Source organism: Hyalella azteca, unplaced genomic scaffold (genome assembly GCF_000764305.2).
Source record: "Hyalella azteca isolate HAZT.00-mixed unplaced genomic scaffold, Hazt_2.0.2 contig9044, whole genome shotgun sequence".
NCBI lineage: Eukaryota > Metazoa > Arthropoda > Malacostraca > Amphipoda > Hyalellidae > Hyalella > Hyalella azteca.
In genome coordinates, this window is record NW_025939124.1 from 385,044 (window position 1) to 409,725 (window position 24,682).

The window sequence follows — 24,682 nt, forward strand, 5'->3', positions numbered from 1 at the left end:
CGAAGTTTAACATAGTCGCCTTTCGCAAAGTTGAAACGTTCACGCTTCCGAGGCGTCTTTTCTGTATAGCACTTAATACTGAAAAACAATGACTGGTGGTGACTTTTGCCCAACGGAGACTCGTGGCGAAGCTCTTCTACCATTGATTCTTCACTAGTAAACAAAATGAAATCCTCGCAGTGTTCACAGATGACCATCTGATCATCTTCTCTCAACGAGGTCTCTTTGCAAAACTTGCATGCATCTTCAACTACGCACTTCGATCTCCTGTTCGATTTTTTCGGCGCATCTTGTTTCAAAGAACCGCATTCCTTCTTAACAATCTTGTTTACTTTCTTCCCAGCCATCGAAATATCTTCTTTCTTAATTGTTTAATGATTTCCGGGTTTCTTCACTGAGATTTAGCTAGGGTCTCTCACAGCAATAAATCACCGGAAACAATAAATCACCGGAAACAAGACTGTTTAACACAACCGCCCGACGGTAATAAAGTTCCGGAAGTACAGCACAGCCGCCCGACGGTAATAAAGTTCCGGAAGTACAGCACAACCGCCCGACGGTAATAAAGTTCCAGAAGTACAGCACAATCGCCCGACGGTAATAAAGTTCCGGAAGTACAGCACAACCGCCCGACGGTAATAAAGTTCCGGAAGTACAGCACAATCGCCCGACGGTAATAAAGTTCCGGAAGTACAGCGTCCGATCTCCAGATTGAGAGATAGCACGTTCAGATTGTTCAGATTGAGACAGCACGTCCGATCTCCACCGCGTCTCAATCTGAACTATAAACTTAACTTCTTCAAACATTTCTCAAGTTGACGACGTGTCACTCATATACAAGTGAGAATTGAAGCAAAGATGAGTATAGAAAGCTCCCACGACGTCATTGATGAGACACCAGACTCTATACCGAGCGCATCATCCTGATTCGTGCGAGTGTTGAATTTGGTGTGCGGGTGTGAACCAGTATGCAGAGCTGGGCAGCGCTACTTTGAAATGTAGCGGCCGCTACCGCTATCACTACATGCTCTAAATGTAGCGCCACTACAGCTACCGCTACTGAAAATGCAGCGGCCGCTACATGTAGCGCGCTACTGCCCACCTCTGCCAGTATGATTGCATCTCTGCTCTTTCGCACAATTTGAACCAGGGTGTATGAAAAATGCCAATGTGAACTGAAAGTGTATCGAAATGATCTATGACTCATTAGGCCGATCAAGTATCAAGCATTCCGGCAAAATGAATTATAGAATTCAGAGGAGATTAAGAAGCGAGCGAAAGCCTCGCTATTCACTGGAGTTTTAATTTTAGGGAAGCATCAGTGAAACTTCCTTTTCGCAAGACATCAGGGAAACTAAATAATAAATTATTTTGCTCGATTGACGTTCAACCTAGCAATTCTGACTGTTTTAAGAATGTAATGTTGACAGCAAGTAATGATGAATGCGAGAAAAACCGATATAAAATGTTCAACCACTTCATTAGCGAGTTTCATTCAGTGCACTCGCACTGAAGTGTAACCATGGCTATACAGCTAGCTACTCCAGTAGCTAGGTAAATACGATGCAGCTACTGGATTTCACGTGTACATTAGGCGACGATGGTAAAATTGACGAGGAAAAATAAAAGGGTTTACAAAATATTAATAAGTTGTACTAGAAAAAAATATTAGAAGTAGCCCAAGCTAAGCTACTTCGCGTATCGAACACCTGACTTCAGCTTCAGCAATACGGGCAAAGAATAATAATAATAATCCTAGCAGCGAGATGTTTTACGTTCAAAACTTGAGATCAAGAGAGGACATTTGGGTGAAAAAATTCATAGCTAAACTCACATTGAAAGTTTACATTGCAGTAAAGGGTGGGAACTTCTTAGAAATTTCAATCCTTCTGTTCACATAATTCATGATTTAAATTTTTTGAAATGAAAAAAAAATAAACAATTCAAGTTTTCCAATAGAAACACAAAATAACGAGAAAAATGTTGCTCGAATTTCGTGAGACCGTCTTACAGTATAAAGAGAGTAGCTTACTCGGCAGTACGGGCTCGATCACATCACGCATGGATTTGTACAGCGACATGGACTGCAACGATCGGTACAATAAAAGGGACCAGAAAAACTAAATTTCCAGCTGCAAATGACTTTTAGCAAAATTTTACAGAACAGATTTGAAACTCAGATACACAAATTCATGATAAATTTATTCGAACAAACAAATCATATGGATAGGGTTTTTTAGTCAATTCTTGAGCGTACGATGCGCGGCAGAAGCGTCCTAAGTTATATTGCACTTGATTACTATTTGGAGCATCACCACACCGCACCAATGATGCTGCGAAGAAGAAGTATCACAAAGACTCCAATAAGCGCATGAGCGCCAACTATAACCATAGAGGCGACCTAAGAGCCCGACATGGAGAGGACGATTGCACCGAACAAAACAAGGAATGATGACGAATTCGCCCTCGATCAAAATATTCGTAGATATGAGAAAATAGTACAAGTCAAAGAATTATATTAATTACACATTCTTTGTCTGTAGAGCAGCTGCTCTCTAACTCAGCAAGATAATCATGACTATACTAATTAGTTCAAGGTTATTGTTTAAAATAATTTTCAATTATTTCTCAAAAGTTTATAATTTGGATTTCAGAATCTAACCAAATGCTCGAAACACCACATCCAACAATCATCTATCGAGTGTTTACTCCTACATCCATTACGAGTTTCCTAAATGCATTCATTAACAACTTTCGGCTCTAACTTCGCATTGCGAGAAATTTCTTCACGAACTTAAGCTCGACCTCGTTTGTAGATGTAGCATCCACAACAGAATATCATTTAACGCCTGTGAAGAGTTTAGAACAAGGCACTAAATTTCTCAACTTCTTACCATATTTTCCCTCAGCTTGTGAGGGATTCTGCCTACATTGTCGAATGTTTGATAAGTTAATTATTATCGGTGCTTGAATATGTGAAAGCTAACAATTTGCTGAACACATTTAGTGGCGATAAAAATTATTAAGGAACTTAAAATCTTATAAAGGTGGTCAAAGATGAACAAAACGCTTAGAATTAAACAATCGCTGCTTAAATTTTGCAAATTATGCATTGAAACTGACAAAATTTTATCTACGCACAGAAAATAAAGCGCATTGCTTTGGATATCATGACTAGGGACAGCGACGGGCCCAACTCTGATAGAACACTGAAAAGAAATGTATTGAAGAATAATTTCTTTCCTGTAGTAAGCTTATTGAAAAATAATTTCTTTCCTATCGTAAGCTATCATGTATATACCGCAGTCAGAATAATCCAAGTTATTCCTTCCGATCTCGAAATTGGATGTTAAAAATAGTAAGATAAGCCAGACTGAGTAGGAGTGAAAATTTGGCAATTGGTAACTGGGCAAATTCATCCCTTGTTGTTGCTGTCTCGCCATATGATTTCAAATTAAACTAGGTCTTCTGACAACTTCATTCTATGCCGAATATTAATGCACGTAATACAATTCGGCCGAAATCTGCAGCGAGCCACCCAGGCTAGGACGTGTTAACTTCTCATATCGGGAAGTTCACACTCCGAGCGTAAAGTCTTTGTGAGGGAATATCTGAGCCAGCACGCATTTTAGGGCAACGAGAGGTTTCCAGGTGGCCGATGAATAGCAAACGGTCGGCTAGTATCAATTGGCTGATGACATTTTATTTTTACGAACGATGACCTTTTATTTTTACCGTTTCTAGTATAGGATGCTTAACCACTAGCACTCTAGGGCGTGGCATCTGATGAATAAAATTAGTACAGTCAAGATCGTCATTTGCCACAAAAGAATCTTGAATATATGATTCAAAATAATAATTAGAAGTATCATTTCTTTTTGGAAGATTACATAAATAAATCTCAGTCATACGTAGACCATAACTCTCCCTTAGATAAAGGGATTTATAAGCGAGCGTTCGAGCTTAATATCAATTTGCTTCTTCCACCAGAACGATATCATCAATATTTCTAATAGAGGCCGCTGGAGAACAATCACAAACGCATTTTCCTCTACTTAGGGCTTGTAATTTAATTAAAATAAACATTATAAGTGAAGTGTCTAGTCATCGCAGTCTAGCGCGATGGTATATCCCTTGTCGAGGATGAGGCCAAAGCACGTGTGGATGGTGCGGTGTCGAGCGAGCCACCGCACGCGACAGCTCGAGTGCGGGGCGCCCACGCGACCCAGGATGCTGGACACCACGTCTTCGTCCAGCATCTCTGTCAACAGGAGGGTGATGTGGTCATATAATAATACAATAGTAAGGATGGTGTGATAGAGGGGATAACTGTGTAGAAAGGGTGGTGTAATGGAAAGAAAGGTGTAATATAAAAGGATAGTGTAATGGAAAGGATGGTGTAAAGGGTAGGAGGGTGCAATAAAATGAATGATAAAATAAAGAATGTGATACTTTCAACATTAGTCTGATTAAATGGCAAATTTATCAAGAATTCATAAGCAAAAAGGGAGTACCGTATATTCGGAATGACGTCGCGTAACATTTATATCAGGATTGCCGAACACCACGACAAGATTGCCGAACACCACGACAGGATTGCGGAACACCACGATTGCCGAACACCACGACAGGATTGCCGAACACCACGACAAGATTGCCGAACACCACGACAGGATTGCCGAACACCAGGAGGTCATGGTGCCGTCGCAGTCTGTACCGTGCAGTGGCACGTACCGTGGTCGTCGGAGTGGGTCAGAATTTGGACGTCGTGCGTTCTGGCAAATTCCGTCATGGGCTCAGACACCGTGCAGCAATCGTCCACGTTGATCTGCAGCGTCGACGGCTTCACCTGCAACAACAAGTCTCTTGAGTTGCGAAGCACCAACGATCTGTCGTAGAGATAACGTCGATTAAACGTTCTTTCGATGAAATAAACTCGTAATTAACTTTGTTCCAACGAAGTCAACGTTGTTTCAGCGGAATCAAAGTTGTTCTAACGAAATAAACGTTGTTTCAGCGGAATGAAAGTTGTTCTAACGAAATCAACGTTGTTCCAACGCAATCAAAGTTGTTCTAACGAAATCAACGTTGTTCCAACGCAATCAAAGTTGTTCTAACGAAATCAACGTTGTTTCAGCGGAATCAAAGTTGTTCTAACGAAATCAACGTTGTTCCAACGAAATCAATGTTGCTTCAACGAAATCAACGTTGTTTCAACGAAATCAACGCTGCTTCAACGAAATCAACGTTGTTTCAACAAAATCAACGTTGTTTCAACAAAATAAACCTATAATTAACGTTTTTTACAATCGAATCAACATTATTTTAACGAAATCAACTAGTAATTAACGTTGTTCCAACGGAATCAACATTGTTTCAACGAAATAAACTTGTAATTAACGTTGTTTCAACGGAATCAACATCGTTGCAATGATATCAACTTGTAATTAACGTTGTTTCAACGGAATCAACATTGTTTCGACAGAATCAGATCGTAATCAACACAATTCTCCTGAAATTATTTAAGAGTTAAATAAAACTATCAATGGCGTAGTGCCCTTGCCCAGACAAGGAAGAAATTAAATGTCCAACGTCTTTTCACTTTGAAGGCCCTAAACGCATAAATAATTTTTAAGTCAAACATTATTGAAGTTTACGCAACTGAGTTATTCATTTCTAATCATTCGATTATTAGGGGCAAAACCAAATAGACAATTTTGTTTCGTTCGGCAGGGATAATTTTTTCCGCACCCTAGAAAATACGAGTTGTTCATTTATAAGCTTGATTTCTTTAGGATTTTTGTAGCGCTGACCAATCAGCGACAGAATTACTAACCAAGCGAAAGATATTGCAATGAAATATACCAGTATTGACCCTAATTTATTAGATATTGCAATGAATTTTTCAAGTACTGACCATAATTTGAATGATATTAAAATGAATTATTATAGTATTGACTCATTTCATACATATCGCAATTTATTATTTCAATTTTGACCCTCATTTCAAAGTCCCACATTTCGATTGGCCAAACTTCCTCCTTGTCGCGGAATATTATCCCAACAAAATTCGGGGATCGCCTATAGGCTTCAGCCGAATAATCATTACACTCGGCACAAAGATATACTCGGTCTGCTTGGCCACCCGATCAAAATCAGTTTCTGGTCAGAATCTCCAATCCGACTTTATAGTCGCCTGAGAGTATATATATAGACAAGGGTTGGCTGAGCCGAGTCATACCGAGCTAGCAAGCTGCCCAGAGGCTGCCCTTCGAACCCTGAGCTGAAACGGACATCGAGAAGCTGATTTACGTGCTCTCCGAGTCCTAAGCGATCCTAATGCAGGGTCGCTCACGCCTCTAGATTTTGTTAGGGAAGCGACATTTGTGGGCATCAATACCTTCAAGCGCCAAGGACACTCAACGACCGCATAAATACACCTCAGTGTCGCAGGTCGTGTCGCACACAGCCACGCCGAACGCTCTATCAATCGATCTCAACATTTCGGCGAAACGTGTCAGGCCCCGGCGCGGTGGGAGGCGTGAATATTCTGGCGGCTGAGCTAAGAGTTGCAGCGGCGGTGCTATAAATTGCACCAGGCAAGACAGCAAGTCCATGTGGCTGCGGCGGGGCTATATATAGCACTAGGCAAGACAGCAAGTCCACGTGACTGCGGAGGTGCTATATATAGCACCAGGCAAGGAAGCAAGTCCACGTGGCTGCGGCGGGGCTATATATAGCACCAGGCAAGGAAGCAAGTCCACGTGACTGCGGCGGTGCTATATAGCACTTGGAAAGACAGCAGTTTCATGTGGCTGCGGCGGTGCTATATATAGCACTATATAGGCAAGGCAGCCAATCCACGTGACAACTTCGTTGCTAGTACAACTCCCTAGGCAAGGCAGTTAGTCACTTAGTCTAAGTGGCAGCGGCGGTGCTATATAAAGCACTAGGCTGAGCGAGCAACCAATCCACGGGGCAGCGGCGAGTGCTATACGAGGCGGTATTTAAAGCAGAAAATACTATACGGTGCTATATATAGAGGAAAACTGCAATGAGGTAAGTAGGAAGACCAGGAAATGGTTTAATATTAATGATTATTCCGGCCAGGAGATACACATACAAGAGACCGTGACAAGCCTATCCAAGCATAGATAAAAGTTCAAAATCTACGGAAGAATAGATAAGTAAACTAATAAAATTATTGCGTCTGTCTACTTAGCAGTATCTGGTTGGTAAATGACGTTTGTTGTACCAGGAAAAGGAAGCGAAAATTCAAAACAGACTTCACGCAGTAAACTGATACCGAGTAAACGGAGAATGTGCGCTGAGTAGATTTCTTCTCTAGCATTAGATATTGACCCTCTAGCATCGAGCGCTCTCGGCGTGTAAAAATGCCATTTTTTGTGACGCACGATGAAGAGTGACTAAATTATACCTGCTAAGAACTGAATAATTCAGTTCCGCAAAGTTGGGACATTAGCCTTAGTCTGACGTCACAATTTTGCGGAACTGGAGTTGCCCGAGTTGGTTGCCACATGCATGGTATATATCAGCATTACGTAACGACTGCGGAGGCCTTCTGAAACATTGCTTCGCTTCTCGTGCAGTGGGCAGAATGAATAAAATATCCATCTTTTGAATCCATTTGGGATATTTGCCTGTAGTTTTTTGTGAATAAAGTACTTATTGGCATGTGTTTTGATAGTGTATTAGTTTAATTGCGGTATAATAGGGAGTGCAGGGGTAATATCAATTAGTTCGTTAGCAGTGTATCGTAACTAGTGCGCTTAAGAATTACTCAAATATTTTCAGAGCGAAATCGATAATCCTGAATTACTGCATAATATAATTAAGGGGAATTAGGATAGTTTAAATCATCTATTCAAATCATGAATATTATAAGTATCAAAAACTAATTACTAATTTTTTCGAGTGATCAATCGAAATTTTTATCATATTCATTTTAGTTTCAGGAGCTTGTTTCCTCTTACTTCAATTAGAAGAAGGCAAACTCCAATATGCTTTCTTGTGTTTTGCCTTCTACTGCGGCCTGACCATCTTGGCTCCTTTGCTTCTGCTTAATTCTAATTAAATAATACCAACAGATAGAAAAATAATTTTTCTTTTCGGACTTAACTGCTTTTAGTTGTCGTAGTATGTCATTCCGTAGTATGTCATTGAGAGTACCGTGCTAAATTTTACCTACCTGGACTTGTGATCGCACGCCTCGATTTTCAAGCTATCTTATTGACCTTAGTTAGGGATGAAAATTGCGAAAAAAATTCTTCAAGCCTTTGAATTTAGTTTAACAACGAATAACAAGTCTTTTGAGGTGATCGAATTAAAATATAGGAACTTATATGAAGGAAGAAATGTGCGATTGCCCTGCTTGCCTCGGCCAACTCGTAGAGTTCCTCAAAGGTCCGGAAGTGTGGCGGGAGTTTGAACTTACCTCAGCACACTCGTAGAGTTCCTCAAAGACCTGGAGGAGTTGCGAGGGTCGGGCTTACCTCGGCCCACTCGTAGGGTTCCTCAAAGACCCGGAGGAGTTGCGAGGGTCGGGCTTACCTCGGCCCACTCGTTGAGTTCCTCAGATACCCGGAAGTCAACGAGGGTTGAACTTACCTCGGCCCACTCGTAGAGTTCCTCAAAGACCCGGAAGTGTGGCGAGGGTTGAACTTACCTCGGCCCACTCGTAGAGTTCCTTGAAGAGCCTGTAGGAGGCGTCTGCGATGCCGATGTGGCTGACGATGCCGTCATGCACGGCGCCCTCGAGGGCGCGCCACGTCGGAATGAGGTCCTGCAGAGGCGAGTCGTCGCTCACGTCGGGCGGCGCGACGATCACGCTCTCTATGCACTGGCGATCCACGTTCTTCATCACTGCGAACCGCAAGATAACGAGGTTATGAATATTAGGAAAATGTTTAAAAACGTCATCCGTAACTGAATAAATCAGCGTACTATCTGTAACTTATTTAGTACCATTACACGGGAGTGACGTCCCGATATTTCAAAGTTGAATTATTTACTGTTCAACGACACTATTTAACGTGACATTATGTTCTTCTGCGACTTCAGAGGATATTATTCTTCACCATTGAACTGCTATGAAAAAACACTACCGTTAATAATGAGAAAATATATTCAGTGTACGTACAAAAAAAATTATTAGTCAATACAAGAGAATATACGTGAGCGTATGTTGCCTTCAGAAATTGAAGTTTGAATTTAAGAAAAGCTTTTTTTAAACGTGCGCGGTGTTGTATTGAGGCAAAGCGATAAAAAAACATGCATTGTAGGCCGTGGAAATGAGCAATGGTGTATGAGTACAAATTGAAAAAGTCGGTAAATGCCTGGTGTGACTGTATTTCCACACATACATAGTTGTAAGATGTAAGCAATGCAATTCTAATTAATTGGCACAAGGTAATTAGTCGCATTGAGCACCATTCTCCATTTGTGTGCTTATGCGCACACCTCGAGACGCATGAGGTTAATCTCAAACCATGGGCATGCAGGCAGAAAAAAAAAAACTCTGGTCTGAAAATTTCGATAACTCAGCGCGTATATTTAGCGCTGCGGCAACGCGTCACAGGAAATGTTTTCAGGCAGCCATATATGCGCGTCAAGAGCCGTACTATCAAAAATAGCTACGAGTTCGTAACTCCGTCAGCCAATCACTGACAGCTTTTCCACCTAAACGCACCAAACACCGACGAGGAACGGGTGCTAGGGGTACTTAGGCTGCCACGTGCACCTAAGCGAGTTTTGATACTTCATATGATAATTCATTATCATATGAATTATCATAAAGTCCCAGAGCACTTCAGTGCTGAGTGAGACCTCCAGGCTGCACACTCCCGGGTTCGACGTTCTGGGAGAAGTCGCATGTAGTAGCTCATGATTTCGCGTGTGGTCTTCAATTGTGAATTAAAATTGAATATTTTGAGTTATAAATAAAAATTCAGTAGATGAAGCCTCGATGGGTATTATAATTGTACATGTTCCCAGAATTTAAATATTCATAGTTTATGCATGTTTTAATTGAAGGTGACACCTAAAAATTAGTTCGCAAACATTTACTATATTTTCTGGCATAATTACTAAGATAAGAGAGGCCAGGTATAGAGTGGCTGCTTATTTACTCAGTTGTATTAGAGTGGCCAGGTATAGAGTGGCTGCTTATTTACTCAGTTGTGTTAGAGTGGCCAGGGATAGAGTGGCTGCTTATTTACTCAGTTGTATTAGAGTGGCCAGGGATAGAAATTAGAGTGGCCCGGGATAGAGTGGCTGCTTATTTACTCAGTTGTATTAGAGTGGCCAGGGATAGAGTGGCTGCTTATTTACACCGAGCACGAGCGAGGACGCGACAGAGCGGCTCGTCTTTAACGGAGATCGATAGCCTGGGCGCGACCTTGATTCTCATCTCACCGGCGCCGGTGGCCGCAATAGCGCCCGCGAGGGAACACTTGGTCGACGAGTTTTGCAATTACGATCACTAAATTGGCAAGAACAATTTATGAGCTTCTGACTCTCATGAGGAAAGCCAATATTAATAAACGAGTAGAAGCTGTCTTTCAATTAATAAAAAATAAAAAAGACAGGCACAATGAAAGTCTTATGAAGTGGTCAGTTTTACTGTTAACTTTCAATTTCCACTAAACCTTTTATCATTAATAAATCATTATAACAAGTAATTTGTTAAATTTAATGTTATGTTTTGGATTTTTTCTAATTTTTGTGACATACGTCGGGAGATTAGTATATATATCGAATAAAGATACCTTGTAAGGCAAGCTTAGGAAATGACCTAATATTTTCCAGCTACTCGGAACACGAAGCCTCGGGAGATCGTTCATCAAAACATGTCAGCAAACAAACGGCCAACGACGCAGCGGCTAGAAAAAGCATGCTTAAAAAATATATTACGTGACGCACGAACGAGCGCACAAAAGCTCGAATGATCGTCCATCATTCATGGCAGGCGGCTGCAATAGCAAGCATGCTGGAAGTTATCAAAGTTTCATCAGTTTATCAGACTTGCATCACCTGCAGAATTTGCTCGGAATATGCCCACCATGCAAAGCTAGACGCACAAGAGCAATGAACTAGTATAATATCGACGCATTGATTAAAGAATGTGGTTGTGCGTTCAAGACATTCATTTTACACAGCATATTCTATTGGGTGCGCTCTTTTCTCGTTTAAATTTTGTATGAAGGGCAAGGGTTGCAACGCAGTGAATACTTTAGTCTCGTCTTGGACCGGAAGACGCTTGTTTTACTCGCTCAATTAATTATAAGAATACCAACGAAAATATATAATGCTACATGAAATAAATTTAGAATAAACGAATGAACGAAATTTGAATATTTCACATTGCAATTTATGATATTATTTACATATTTGTCATCTCCACATCAAATATTTAAGACAAGTTCTTAATAGATATCTACGGGAAGCTATCTCATGAATGGATACCTACTCGTGGAATATTCAGCTCTTTCAGTTTGCGTGATTACGACTTTAACGAATTTATCAGCAAAATCAAATAAAAAATGAGTGGCAAAAAATGAGTGGCCAAACAAAAATGAGTAGCTTGGCCTGTTTCGTAGACTAGATTTGAATGAAGTGAATTAGAATGCTGGGCCGAAGTTGATTCAAGTCAACTACCCTTAATCGAAATATTTTAAAACAACTTGGGCTTTAGAATTAGAGAGTATTATTACAATAGTTGTACAATTTCAATCACTCTTCAAGGCATTCATTATACTTAAACAGATATACGTATTACAAAGCCGTGGAGCAATGACGCAAGAAATGTGTTCCACTAACCAGTTAAATGCTGACCTATACCAAGCCTCGCCGGGAAGACCGCTATAACCTAGTGACCGCTATAACTTAGCCTTTGTAAACTATGGGTAAAATCAATCTCTTCGCTCATGCTATTGAAGCCCATCATCTGAACCGAAGTGAGTCAACTTGTTTCTTTTGAGTACAGCTGGTGAGCGCGCTCCGGTATTGTGCCAAGTGGGACTGACCTTGACACCAATGTTATGGTGGTCACTAGGAGACATCAGGCAGCAATTCCAAGGTCAACATCGACCCATAATAATGATTGAGTTTGAATCTGGCGTGAGTAACGGTTGCATGACTCGTTCAATCCAAACATTATTAATTATGTATGGAGCTGTGGCGCCGTGTCATAGATACAAAATAAAGGCTTCCATAAAATATTGCTATATAGTCAGGAAACGAATGCATCATTCATGATTTATTCAACCTCACAAATTTCTAAATACATTTGAACAAGATGAGTTTTCATTTGGGATAAAATTCTTGCAAACGCCGCTTATATGAACTTGTGAGCTCTAGTTTCATTATTTACAAATGCTAATAAACATGGGAGTAATTGAATATATTGAGTAATTGTAATACTTGTACAATGAATAGTTTAAAGTACGAGTACGGTAGATTGAGTGAACAGGTTACAGTAACAAAGATTGCCTTGAGGAACTGTAACGTGACGCCTGATTGCGGTGTGAACAACACAGCAATCAGACGTCTGGCGTGGGCGGGCAGTCTGCTCTCACTCTCACAATATCGATCACGTTTAAAGATCACACGAAAGCGAATCTATTACTAACAAAAATAACCTGCTCTGCCATCATGCACGCAACTGGCGCTTTATTTTCACCAGCTATATTACAACAATTTGCTGTCTCTTGAAATTACCAGAAAATACAAAAGCGCAGAGTTTTTAATGATAATAGTAGATGACAGAAGTAGTCCACGCGGGCAGGCCTAACTAGAAAGTCCCTAGGCTAGAATGAGCACACCGTAAAAACTCATCTGGTTGGCATCTGACCTGCGGGCGAGACAAGCAGCTTTCCCGCGGCGTCCAACCCGATAATGAGTCCAAATTTTCATCCCCGAGAATGAGTTCAAGAATATGCACGAAATGGCGGCATTTACACAATAAACGCTAAAAAGTTATACGCAAATAAGGTTCACAATACCTTCACGTGTCAGTCACATACGATAAGGGAGAAACTACGCTTCAACATCGTAATCTTGCAAAATGGCGCAGAATAAATTGAGTAAAAATTAAACATTCTCACGCACTTGAATTATAAACATTTTCTTCATATACGTTTCAAATTTAGCAGTGTTCCTATAGTAAGCAAAATCAGTGAATTATCGTTGTACTACCTGCGTGAGATATCTTTAATTACATTCGTTTTCATCGATTAATAATGCTTCTAGAACTGTACACACCATACACAGTACAATGATGCGTCATTCGTGAACAGCAAATAAGACGTGAATAGATCTCTTATCGCGGGAACCTTCTCAAGGTTAGTGAGAAAATGATAAATCAACAGCAACAACATCCACTTCATTCACGCGCATGAAGGAAGGAGCAATGAAGGTGACGACCTAATTGAGTCCTGACTTGAAATTAGGTATCGAGGGAACTGTCAGCTATATAGACTATAATTAGAGTAACTGATACAGCAACGCTATATGATGTCTTGCTCTCAGAAAGCATGTACAAAATATGTAACCTGCTTGAACAGGTCTCAATCAAAAACAAGATTCAATTTGGGATAAAAACACATTCATGTACAAAACAAGTAAACGAGTAGGTACCATATATAAATAAAGACCTATTACCTACCCAGAAACTTAATAGCGAAAGTACATTAATAGGCAATCTCATTTCGATGTTTTTTTTAGAAATAAGCAGTTCATCCAAAATATATACTGAACGTGAATGGCAAGGTCGTTACGGAACAACATATGCGCATACTTGGGCTTGTAACCATGTGTGGCATCCGGTACGCGTACTACATGTACTTTTCGATTGTAGCCTTACGGGGCGGAGCTGTACATATATCCAGGATCGCAGCCGTCTGCTTTATTAATGTTTTTGCTGTTGCTAGGAGCAGGGCTTTCGCTGAACTATTCCTTAGGCTTATTTGCTATAAATTGTCTCGTATATTTATTGTTCATATTCTCGTAGTCGGTTAACAGTTCTCCTATGTGAAGTAAAGTAGTTTTTTTCTCCACAGAGTACAGTAGGCTTAAATTTCCCGTTGACAACTTTCGAATTTAAAGACTAGGGCACACCTTCCACGTAAGTTCGTAGGGATTTGTAGTGGTAGCTACATTGACATTTATTATAGCCGAAAGTTATGTGATGCTTAAACATTGGTTTATTAAATACCCGCATAGATTTACAATTCGTAAAATTCCCAAATTTGTATTTTCATTTGTTCTAATGTGCGGAATTTTGTTCCGCAGTTTTACAGAAGATAAAGGAAACAAACGAAGAGTGAGCACTATTTACCTTTCCATTGTCCCTGCCTGGCATGATGAGGTGGCCTTTTGACTTCTCGCCAAGACATTATACATTAGCTGCGTTCAATCAGACGGAAATATATAGTTTCTGTGCATAATACTACTGTCGGAATACGATGCTTATATACATATCAAGATTACCTCAATATTTCCAAGGTTGTAACTGACTGACTATGCAAGTATTCCTGAGATATTTTGAATCTAATATCAGCCCTGATTAGCTGCATTTGAGTGTATCCTCTTGAAGTGTGGCATCATGGCTTCATAATATCGTGGCAAACGAGGAAGTAAATACGCGTTCCGCGCTTGCTCAAAGCTATTCAATTAATGCTCATTCTAACATTTAATCGAAGATTATTAACTCTTAACGGCTGGGCAACTGTTTATTTTAACAAAGGCAACTTTTTTCGTTTAAAAAAAATTCAAAGAGAATGATACAGAAAAAGGACACTGATAGAGAAAAGAGAATGACACAGAAAAGATTCAATTTGAGAGTTATACGAATAAGAAAATTCGGTCGCTGGATTGGCAATATGTATTTGAACTCTATATAAAATTATGAAAATCATAATGAAAACGTAAATGCCAGCTGGAGAAAACAGAGTTATAGGCCAGTGAAGCAGGAAGCTACAGAGCAGTCAAGCGAAAAGAATTTTTGAACTAGGGCCATAGGCGACAATAAAGTTACAGGCATGTATCATAGAGCTAATACTAGAAGGCATTATTAGCAAGCGTTGAAGCGGCCAACTTTCACATTGTGTTGCATTTTCTGACCGCAACCAAAAAAGTGCCTGAAGTCAAACTTAATTAGGTATACGTCTAAACACTAAACAGTAACAACACAACTACCCAGTCAAATAATCATAAACTTAACAAATATTAATTATTCAATCGAGTATAATCATCTTCTAAACATTATGGGTATCCAGGATAATTCAAGAATAAAATCAAATTGAAAGATGATAGGAAAGCTTCGCTCTATCATTATTCGTTATTTGGAATTGCAATCATTTCAAGAATCGAACAAAAACGAGTAGAATGGCAACCAACATTCGCTCGCAAGGAGTGAGGGCACTGGAGCATAATCGTGCACATAAGGAACTAAACGGCCATTGCTGATGACAAGCCCAGGGTTGAGGAACCAGAAGCGATATCGTCAAGTATTAAAATCAAGGGTAGAGTCTGTTTGAACTTGAAATAAAAAGTTAATTTCTCGCATGGCAGTCAAACAGAGGTTAAGTCACTGATGTTGGTTTCCAACCCACGAGATAAATACAGTGAAATTGATTCCGAAAACTACTATCATTTAGTCATTTAATGGGAAGTCAAATAAATAAGCCTCGTGATGTCGGGTTCATAAGAGAGGGCATTTTGGTCAAGCGAAGTCAGTTCAATGGCGTGTGAGTAACACATTAGCCACGAACAATTGAACGTCTTTTAAATTAGTTGCATGAAAACGTGCAAGTTCATTGCAAAGGGCATGTGAATGGCCCGGAAGGTCATGACGCAAGCACATGCTTGCCATTATGTAGAAGAGCCAAAGAAAAAGAAAAAAGTTCGTCTACACTCGGTGTAGCAGGCTTCGTCTACACTCGGTGTAGCAGGCTTCGTCTACACTCGGTGTAGCAGGCTTCGTCTACACTCGCGTAAGAAGCTCATTCATCTTCAAATCTCTTATCAGTTGTACAGGCTGAGCAGACTTACTGTACCATTGCGCAGCACAGCAATGCACTCCAATCGTGCAGCGAACAAATAATGAATTTTTATGAATATCAGTGAGAACGCTTCTCTGATAACATCGCATTAGTCATTTAGAGACGAGCAACGAGATATGTGCAGTTTATCTCTGCATATATTGTATAAATGCCTTTAGTGTGCTATGATCTCGGTCAAACTCTCAACTATATACATTTATAATTCATCACACTACCAGCATGCACGACCATGCATGTAAATGGAATGTAAATGCAAACATTAAACAGCATGTCCAAATATCAATACCATGCAGAGGCGTACATTATTGTATGCGTCTGCGTGTGTGTATCATACGTGTTAGTATGTCTCATATACAAACGTCTCTCAATTAAAGGTTATAGTAGATAGATATGGTCAAAACTTGAATACTGATAAACATAAAGGAGATAATTCCAGCGTATTGAATTAAGAATAATATACCTGCTCCTCTAACTGATTAGAAAATATGTTCTGAAATATGGTGCATGCGTTGAAGCAATGGTTAAATATTTACAACGTACTTCTGATTAAATTGGAAGAAAATTTCACTAACTCTTTATCTGACCTCACACTGCTAAACTTATCGGTCCACTGCTCGGTCCTGTTATCTGCTTCCAGTGACATTATCGCTTCAGTCGCAGCCACAAAACCAAAGTGGACAAAATACCCGCGAAGTAAGTCGATCAGAGCGTCTCACGCGATTCAGATCTTGTTCGACAATGCAGGGCAATTAAGTTATTTTGGTGCATTGAAGCCAGTATAAAGCTACGAATGAGGCATAATAAGTTATTTTTCAGTGTTTCACATTTGTTGCGGAGTTAGAGACCTCTGCAATTTTCTTCGTTTTCGGGCACTTGCCTCGTCAAACAGTTTTGACACTCGTCTTATCGAGCAGGTAGACACTCGTTTAACAGGTAGCTGATAAACTGGTTTTAACGAGCAAGTAATATCATGCGAGTTGAAACAATTACAAATATGATGATTGAGTGCGCACCTGTTTCGACAGCGTTACGGACAATGGTAACAGAGTTCACATATACTTCAATATTTAACTGATTGAGTGCGCACCTGTTTTGACAGCGTTACGGACAATGGTAACAGAGTTCACATATACTCCAATATTTAAATGATTGAGTGCGCACCTGTTTTGACGGCATCTAAGACGGTGTCGCCGGAGTTGTCGCAGAGGAAGATCTTAGCAGTGGTGGAGATGCCCCTAGCGGAGTTATGAAGCAGCGGCTCACGGCGCCCCTGCACCACGACCACGTCACCGAGCTCCTCCTGCTTCTCCCACTGGTTCAGGGCAGACTTCACGCACCCCTTCAGCTGTTACGGGGATTAAATAAAACCGTTATTAATGCCAATAATGAACCTAATAAATGTGGAAACAGTTGCACTCCGAGCCAACAAATAAAAAGAAAAACATTCTAAACAACCTGGATAAAGGAACTCAACATAAGGTAATTTATCACGTAAAGGAAAAACGTTTGTTGAATCTATACGAGAAGCATTAGTTTCAACATGTCATTCAGGTGATACTTGATTTGTTTCATTCATTGTGCAGGCAATGTCACGTACATAACGGCAAGCCATTTTTAGATTCTAGTGGAGTTGGTCAAAAAATTATCGGTTAGATTTTCTTAACAATAGCAAGCATTTGGATCATCAATCCCTATGCTGAAATTAATCAACTTACTAAGCAGTTGAATAAAAAATGCAAATTAGCGACCGAGGATCGAGGCACTGAAAGAGCGGAAGACACTTCGACTCGATAGCGAACGAGACAAAAAATCGACCAAAATGCACTCACAATTTCGGGTTCAGAATTGCGTTAGCTCCTACCTACATCCATTGCTTCATAAATCAGAAGGACTTGTTAATTATAGAGTTCGAGCAAAAGCGGCCTGCCAGAGGCAACGTTCATGGAAGTACAAAATTATTCTTATTATTTATTGGCCCCCAAGTTGGTAGTGGACAAAAACGAGGCATGCACAGAGAACAGAAGAAAAAAATATATAAATGATAACAGCGCCAGAAAAAAATCGATCCCAATACTTAAAAAATAATTCCGAGCTCATAACTCGATCGTATAAAATCGTATAAAAAATTATCCGATGATTGTGCCGGATATATGATATGCATGAGGCAACGCGACCCTGACTGCGGGTCTGCTGCGTTTTCATGGTAAAGATACACGTCAGCAAGATATTACACGTCAGCAAGATATTACACGTCAGCAAGATATGACACGTCAGCAAGATATGACACGTCAGCAAGATATGACACGTCAGCAAGATATTACACGTCAGCAAGATGTTACACGTCAGCAGGATGTTACACGTCAGCAAGATATGACACGTCAGCAAGATATGACACGTCAGCAAGATATTACACGTCAGCAAGATGTTCACGTCAGCAAGATGTTACACGTCAGCAAGATATTACACGTCAGCAAGTGATGAGATGAGGTTTCCGAGCAAGGCCATATTTAGCACGGGATGTAACATATATGCTCACATTTGCTCTAAGGGAGATCAGCACAACATATTCATCCTCATGTGCTCTGAGCACAAGGAGTGTGCTTATGCCGGCGTTCGGTTTCAAGACTATGCCGCGTGCAGGTCCCTGCGAGACTCTGCAGTTACTACTGTGCGCATAACATGACTTCATAAAAGGAGCGGTGCATTCTGAGCAGCATCTAAATAATCGATTTCTTATTTGTGAGTTAAATATTATAAAAAATATGCTGATACAGCTAAATTAATTTTATGTTATAATTATTTTCACATATTTTAAACAAGGGGTTTCTACCAGGTTCTCAGCTCATTTTGCAGCAAGCCGAAATACATTTACAAGTATCATGTATGCAAGTTTATATTTACATGATATGAACATAACGATCAACGAACCAGCATCTTGAGCATTTACTAGTAAAATAAAATGAACACCGCGGATCCTCAATTCGATCAAGCAAAATAACAACAGAAATACAACAACAACTGATAGAATAAAACTCTTTATTACAAAAACACGGAAATCAAGAACCTTGCCATGAAAAATAATATTTAGAAAAATCGGGACGACGTCGCACAATAATATTTAAATGTCCCTCGGAAACCTCATATTCGAATTTTCAAATCTTACCAAAGTCTAATTGGCCTAATAGAAAAAAAGCAATAAAAAATGGTTAACATGAAATGCTCTCTGGTCCTTAACGAAAGGTGAATTAAAGAATAACTTTTGCCTAAATATACCAACATAAATATATTAATACGGCTGTATAGGTGACACGTCCGCCTTGGTGTGAGGCCAATCCTCGTTATCCCCCGACCCTTGTTTCAACCTTATCTTATTAACGGAAGCCATGACTTGTGCATGGTTGCCATGTCAACTATTCCTGTAAGATAGCTGCGTTGACGGAAGACGAATGCTTTTGAATGTTTTGGTATTCTTTTATATAAAGTTTAATACATGATAAAATTAGACCAAATTGTACTAACCTATATTTACGGAACGCTAAGCGTCTTGAGGTTGAAGCCGGCATATAATGGGATATATCTATAGCGCTTTACACCGTACTATTGTTACTTGCAAGGAGCACATTAAGAGCTGGTCATTTATACAGAATAATTTAGGCAGATCTACGTACTTGACACGTAAAATATTATCCATACAACCTCTCACATTAGGGTTGGCGTAACATTTCGGTAGCAATAGCACTGTAACTTAGATTGTAATTAACTTGTAGGAACAAGCAAAAGACTTGCTTGAAATAAAATGCGTGGTAACAGTGCCCCGGGAAGATAGGCTTGTCGCATGCCAATCGAAAGCTTCCATGTCAAGATAACTTCTCACGAGCGGTCGCTCATTAATCGGGCTCGTTCTGTGCCGTTGCTGAGTGGCCGGCTTGAAAACCGGTACCATCCGGTTATGTTAAAGCGTTGTTAGTGGTAGTATCAGGACAAGAGTGTTTGCTTTGCCATTAAGGTCAAAGTAAGCACATGCAAACGCTTGGCCTCAAATGTAGACGAATAAAACGCAGGATGTACGATATACTTTTAACTGTCGCATGTCCTGTGTCGGTCACCAAAGATGGGATGACGAGGAATCGTTAGCCATTTGCGTTGCTTTACCTCCGCCAGTAGATTATCCTTGATATTATGATTTAGATAACATATTGATCACAATTTATCCCGAATAGAAAAGCGTACCAGCTAGACAAATAATATATTTAATAAAGTTTGAAAACATTGCAAAACCTATTTGTAATGGATCTTGAGAGAATGATGCAATTTGAGGAGATAACACTCGTAGATAATGAACCTAATGTCCATCATCTTAGATGATGGTCCTAATATTTCTCATCATTCCGGTTCAATGTGTCCAGCCATGCATGTACCACATGCCTAAAATAAAAATACCTACCGTCATGCGCGAACATGTCTTAACAATTCAGGATTTATTTAATGGATGTCTAGTAACCTTTTTTTGCACTTCACTTCACTGCACATTTTTGCAAAGCCAAATACAAATCACAATATCATACTTAGTGAATTATAATTTCATATAAATCGCATATTTTCTTTGATTTTGCATGACCAAGCATGGTCGTAACTGAGCCGTTCAAGACGTGTTCTAGCACTACGGCTTGGTGACACTTTCAATTCAAAAGGCAAAGGCTTCTCGTTGGTTTGTTCGCTGCTTTAAAGCTAGGTATTATTATTATTATCATCTTTTATAGTAATCGAGTAGCAATTGGAGGTCCCGTAATCACCGCGTACCACCGCATATACTTACTACTGTGCACCAGCCGCTAATATTTAGCAATAGTTCTATTTTATCTCGCCCAACACACCAGCAATTAGCGATGCAAGTAAATGTACCAGTGGTCCACAAGGACAACGTGGGTGGCACGCGGCATCACTCCACACCTCCTGCTAACTATACACCAACACCTTCACTATACCACCTCCACACCCACAACAAACACCCACTCACAACAGTTGTGGTTATCTAACTACAAAATCCTTCATGACTCCCAAAGAGACACATGCGAGTACCACTAGTGTTGTTAGTGGTACTCGCAGATTACCACTAACATGCGAGTACCACTAGTGTTATACCACTAGTGTTATACGTACGAAGATCTTGAAAGCATTGTTTTAAAGGATAACAGCCATCAATCTCGACCCGCTAGAGACAGATATCCATTCTAAAAACCAAGCTTTCTCCTACCATAATAAATAGAAATCTATCGGAAAAACCACGCACTTAATTCTTTAAATAACAACAACGCCGGGTACTAACAAGAAAACATTTTATCCCCGTTTTGAACGTGGGAGGAATTTTTTTCGGAACTGTTTACATGTTTTGAAATGAAAAGAAAATTTCATTTTGTATTTCAGTTTGTATATGCGATTCAAACACAATAAATAAAATCACAGCTAAAAATTATCCCTGAGACATGATAGGTATATCGCAGATACGCGATCGATACTCCAGGCTTGAGAAAGAGAAAGAAGCACAAAAAAATAACGACACCACATTCTTGGATCTAGTAACGATGAATATTAATAACTCGAGGAATTCAAGTTCGACATTCTTGCGCTTGTTCGCTCGGATAGACTGGCCAATGGAATTAGGTAGGATAGTTTCATGGGCACTACTATCAGTATGAAAACCAGCTGTCTTCATACAAGTTTGTGTCAAACTTGTTTTTCATACAAGTTTGATTGTAGCCTCGAAATATGTTACCTGAAATCATTTGTTGATTGATTTTCGGGATAATATTTCTTAAATGTACCAACATCGATTATTTTCTGCAACGAAACTTGCCAATTTTTCACTAAATAAAAGAAAAAATGGGAACTTTAGAAAAGTTAATTTAGTTTATGTTTAAATACTTAATTCGAGTTAACTTAGGAAAGATTTGATGAATTTAAATCATTCAACTTATTTGATGAATTTAAATCATTTAACTGCAAAAGCAAACGATAATCGACTATATCTTGTAATGCTGCATAGGAATTGAAAAAAAGTCGGAACGCCATAATGTTAAATTAAAAATCTAGACCGGTGTAAAGCATGGAGCCAATGAGCAGACTGCATGCTGAGCCACAGTCAGCACATTTCCTATTGCACCACATCATGGCACATGGCCATGCTCACCCAGTGGCCGTCCCTTGTTATGAAACACGAACAGACATGACAAATAATCAGCAAAATGTATAAACTACTGTATATTAGTACAATAATATACGGACTTGAACTTAAGTATTAAAATCATACGTTAGCGACAGATCTCTTCGTTAGTGAAACAGTATAGCATAATCAGCACAAACAGTAAAATTAAAATAATTTTAAGAAATCAAGATTAGTTACAAATGAAAAATATGAAAAAATATAAAAGAGAATCATCATAAGAAATTTTCGCGAGATTTAATTATTAAACAACGTTTTGGGTATTAACTTACCACAGGCCAAAACGTTCACATTTTTGTACCGTAGAGTTAGGTCATCGGCTTGCGACTAAAAGGATATTAGATCACCTGTAATGAACCGCTCGATGTCGTTTACTCGATTGTTGCTCAAACATGTCACGTTAACAGTTAAGAAAAATCGCTTCTGAATGATGCGCCACAATAAAACAAGTAGGTAGCTACCTAGTGATTTCATGTAGGTATAGCAAAAGAAGAATAATTTTGTTATGAACGACTAAGTTTAGGCGTTTCTTGCTAAATTTACATGGTGTAAGTAAGAATTTATCCCACCTCCTCAGATGAAGATTGCCCGACCAAACGTATTTGGTCTTCCATGTCAATTATATTTCCAGTTTGCACGATGATTCGGCGCGAATAGACTGCCATTTTGAAAATTAAGAGCACGATGTACCGACCTCACTCCGGCAATTGCACGCTCAGACTGCCGAGTGCCGATGACGATGAGTGAGTTCTCATGTGTTGATTCGCCACACAAAAACACCAAATCCTGCCTACGGTAGAGTAGACGAAACGTTCGAGGCAGCGTTCTCCCGATTTATGTGGACAACAAATCATAGCCTCCATCTGGTGCATTCGAGTTTGAATTGTTCTTTTATAATAAACTTCATAAGTTTTGAAGATTTTGTTGTCATCGTTCTATTTATTTACTTTTAAATTTCTTGGCAAACTGCGGCATTATGGCTTTAGCCTAATTTATGCAGAAAACCTATATAAAGCAGCATGCTTTTCACGTATAATTTATATGTTACTTGTTTTTGTTGTTGATTCATTCTTATTTAGAAATCTTATATGTTACCGAACGAATACCGTCTAATCACTCGAATGTAGCAATGACTGAGGCTGAGTCGTGACTCGTGTGAGTCGTGAGTCGCAGAGATGCCGCTTGTAACTTGCCGGAGTCGCTGCTAGCATTGAATGCTATATATAATATTAGTACCTATATAATAATAATGCTAATCAAAACCATGTTTTTAGGGTTTATTCGTAAAAAATTACTTTTGAGCTTGTTCAAACCAAGTAGAAACTTTTGGTTTACTTTTCTTTATGAGATGTGCCATTTCTTATGAAGTTTCTTACCATCATGATGAGACCGGTGTGTGCTTAGGTAGGTAGGTAGCCTAGCTACTATGGCGACTTGGATGACATTTATTAATTTAATCACTCACTCTCACCGGATTAACGTTGGCTTCAAATTTGAGATGATTCTTAGTGCAAAACCTCTCCCATCTTTTAATTTTAATTGAATTGAATGAAAATTTTTATAAAGAGCTTAGCTAAATGAACTTGTGTAGGTAATAACTGTAATGATAATAGATTTTTTCTGTGATTGCATCCTCATTGGACCTCAGTGAGGCTCAGTCTGAGTCAGTCAGTCCTCACTCACTAGTACTCATAGTGGCAGTTTGGTAAACCAGTGATTTTTAGAATCGGTTCATTTTTAATTTTCTCATTTACTCAAGATTTAAACAAATGTCTTACATATGATGATGCTATTATGCTGGTATCCATGATACTTTGCTCAGTTTGCTGGTCTAGGTACTTAGGACTTAGGAGTTAGGCCTATGCTAGCCTTACTAGGACAGTACCTAGTCTGGGACTTGAAGCCTAGTCAGTAGGACTTGAAAAGTTGAAATTGAACTTGAAGTTGAAGGAGAGTCTAAAAACTCTCTGCTTTGCTACTACTGTCTCCTCAGTCACCTCATATCATTTAGGTATCCTGAATCCTGATTATCCAGCTAATGAGCTAACAGGGTCTTTAAAATTCTTCTGTTTTGTTTGAACTACCTCACCTTAACTTCTGCTTGGGAGTGAGTTGGGAGTTGGGACAGTTTTGTTAAGGTCAATGTCAAATTGTCAATGAGTGAGTATTTGGTGCAAATTGGAGGAATTAATGAAATAGGCTAGTTGTTCATATATTCCAAATAAATCCAACCTGTTTAATTTGTTCAAATCTAATTTGCAAAAAAGTCTAATTTCATGGTTTTTATTCAATATGATAATTGATATGTGATAACTGACAAGTGTTATGAACCAAACCCTTTTGAAGTTTTTGTACCCACATATCAAAATCTCAGACTCTC

General features: G+C 39.4%; 1 protein-coding gene across 1 annotated transcript; it reads right to left on the reverse strand.

Annotated features, from left to right (window-relative positions):
• Positions 1–2,157: 2,157 nt before the first annotated feature.
• On the reverse strand, positions 2,158–23,010 carry LOC108665184 (glutamate--cysteine ligase regulatory subunit). Its single transcript, XM_018151915.2, has 5 exons — positions 22,872–23,010; positions 17,244–17,427; positions 8,687–8,883; positions 4,735–4,849; positions 2,158–4,261 (listed from the first exon to the last, which is right to left on the reverse strand). Exons 1-5 carry the CDS (start codon positions 22,965–22,967, stop codon positions 4,101–4,103), a joined length of 753 nt encoding a protein of 250 aa, XP_018007404.1. The 5' UTR covers positions 22,968–23,010; the 3' UTR covers positions 2,158–4,100.
• Positions 23,011–24,682: the final 1,672 nt, after the last annotated feature.

Excerpts from the sequence above, each read along its gene's own strand:
- LOC108665184 (XM_018151915.2), bottom strand. The coding sequence starts at position 22,967 with ATGGCAGTCTATTCGCGCCGAATCATCGTGCAAACTGGAAATATAATT. Across the intron at positions 17,428-22,871 it reads GGCAATCTTCATCTGAGGAG|CTGAAGGGGTGCGTGAAGTC; the intron begins GTGGGATAAATT and ends TCCCCGTAACAG. Across the intron at positions 8,884-17,243 it reads CTTAGATGCCGTCAAAACAG|TGATGAAGAACGTGGATCGC; the intron begins GTGCGCACTCAA and ends TGCGGTTCGCAG.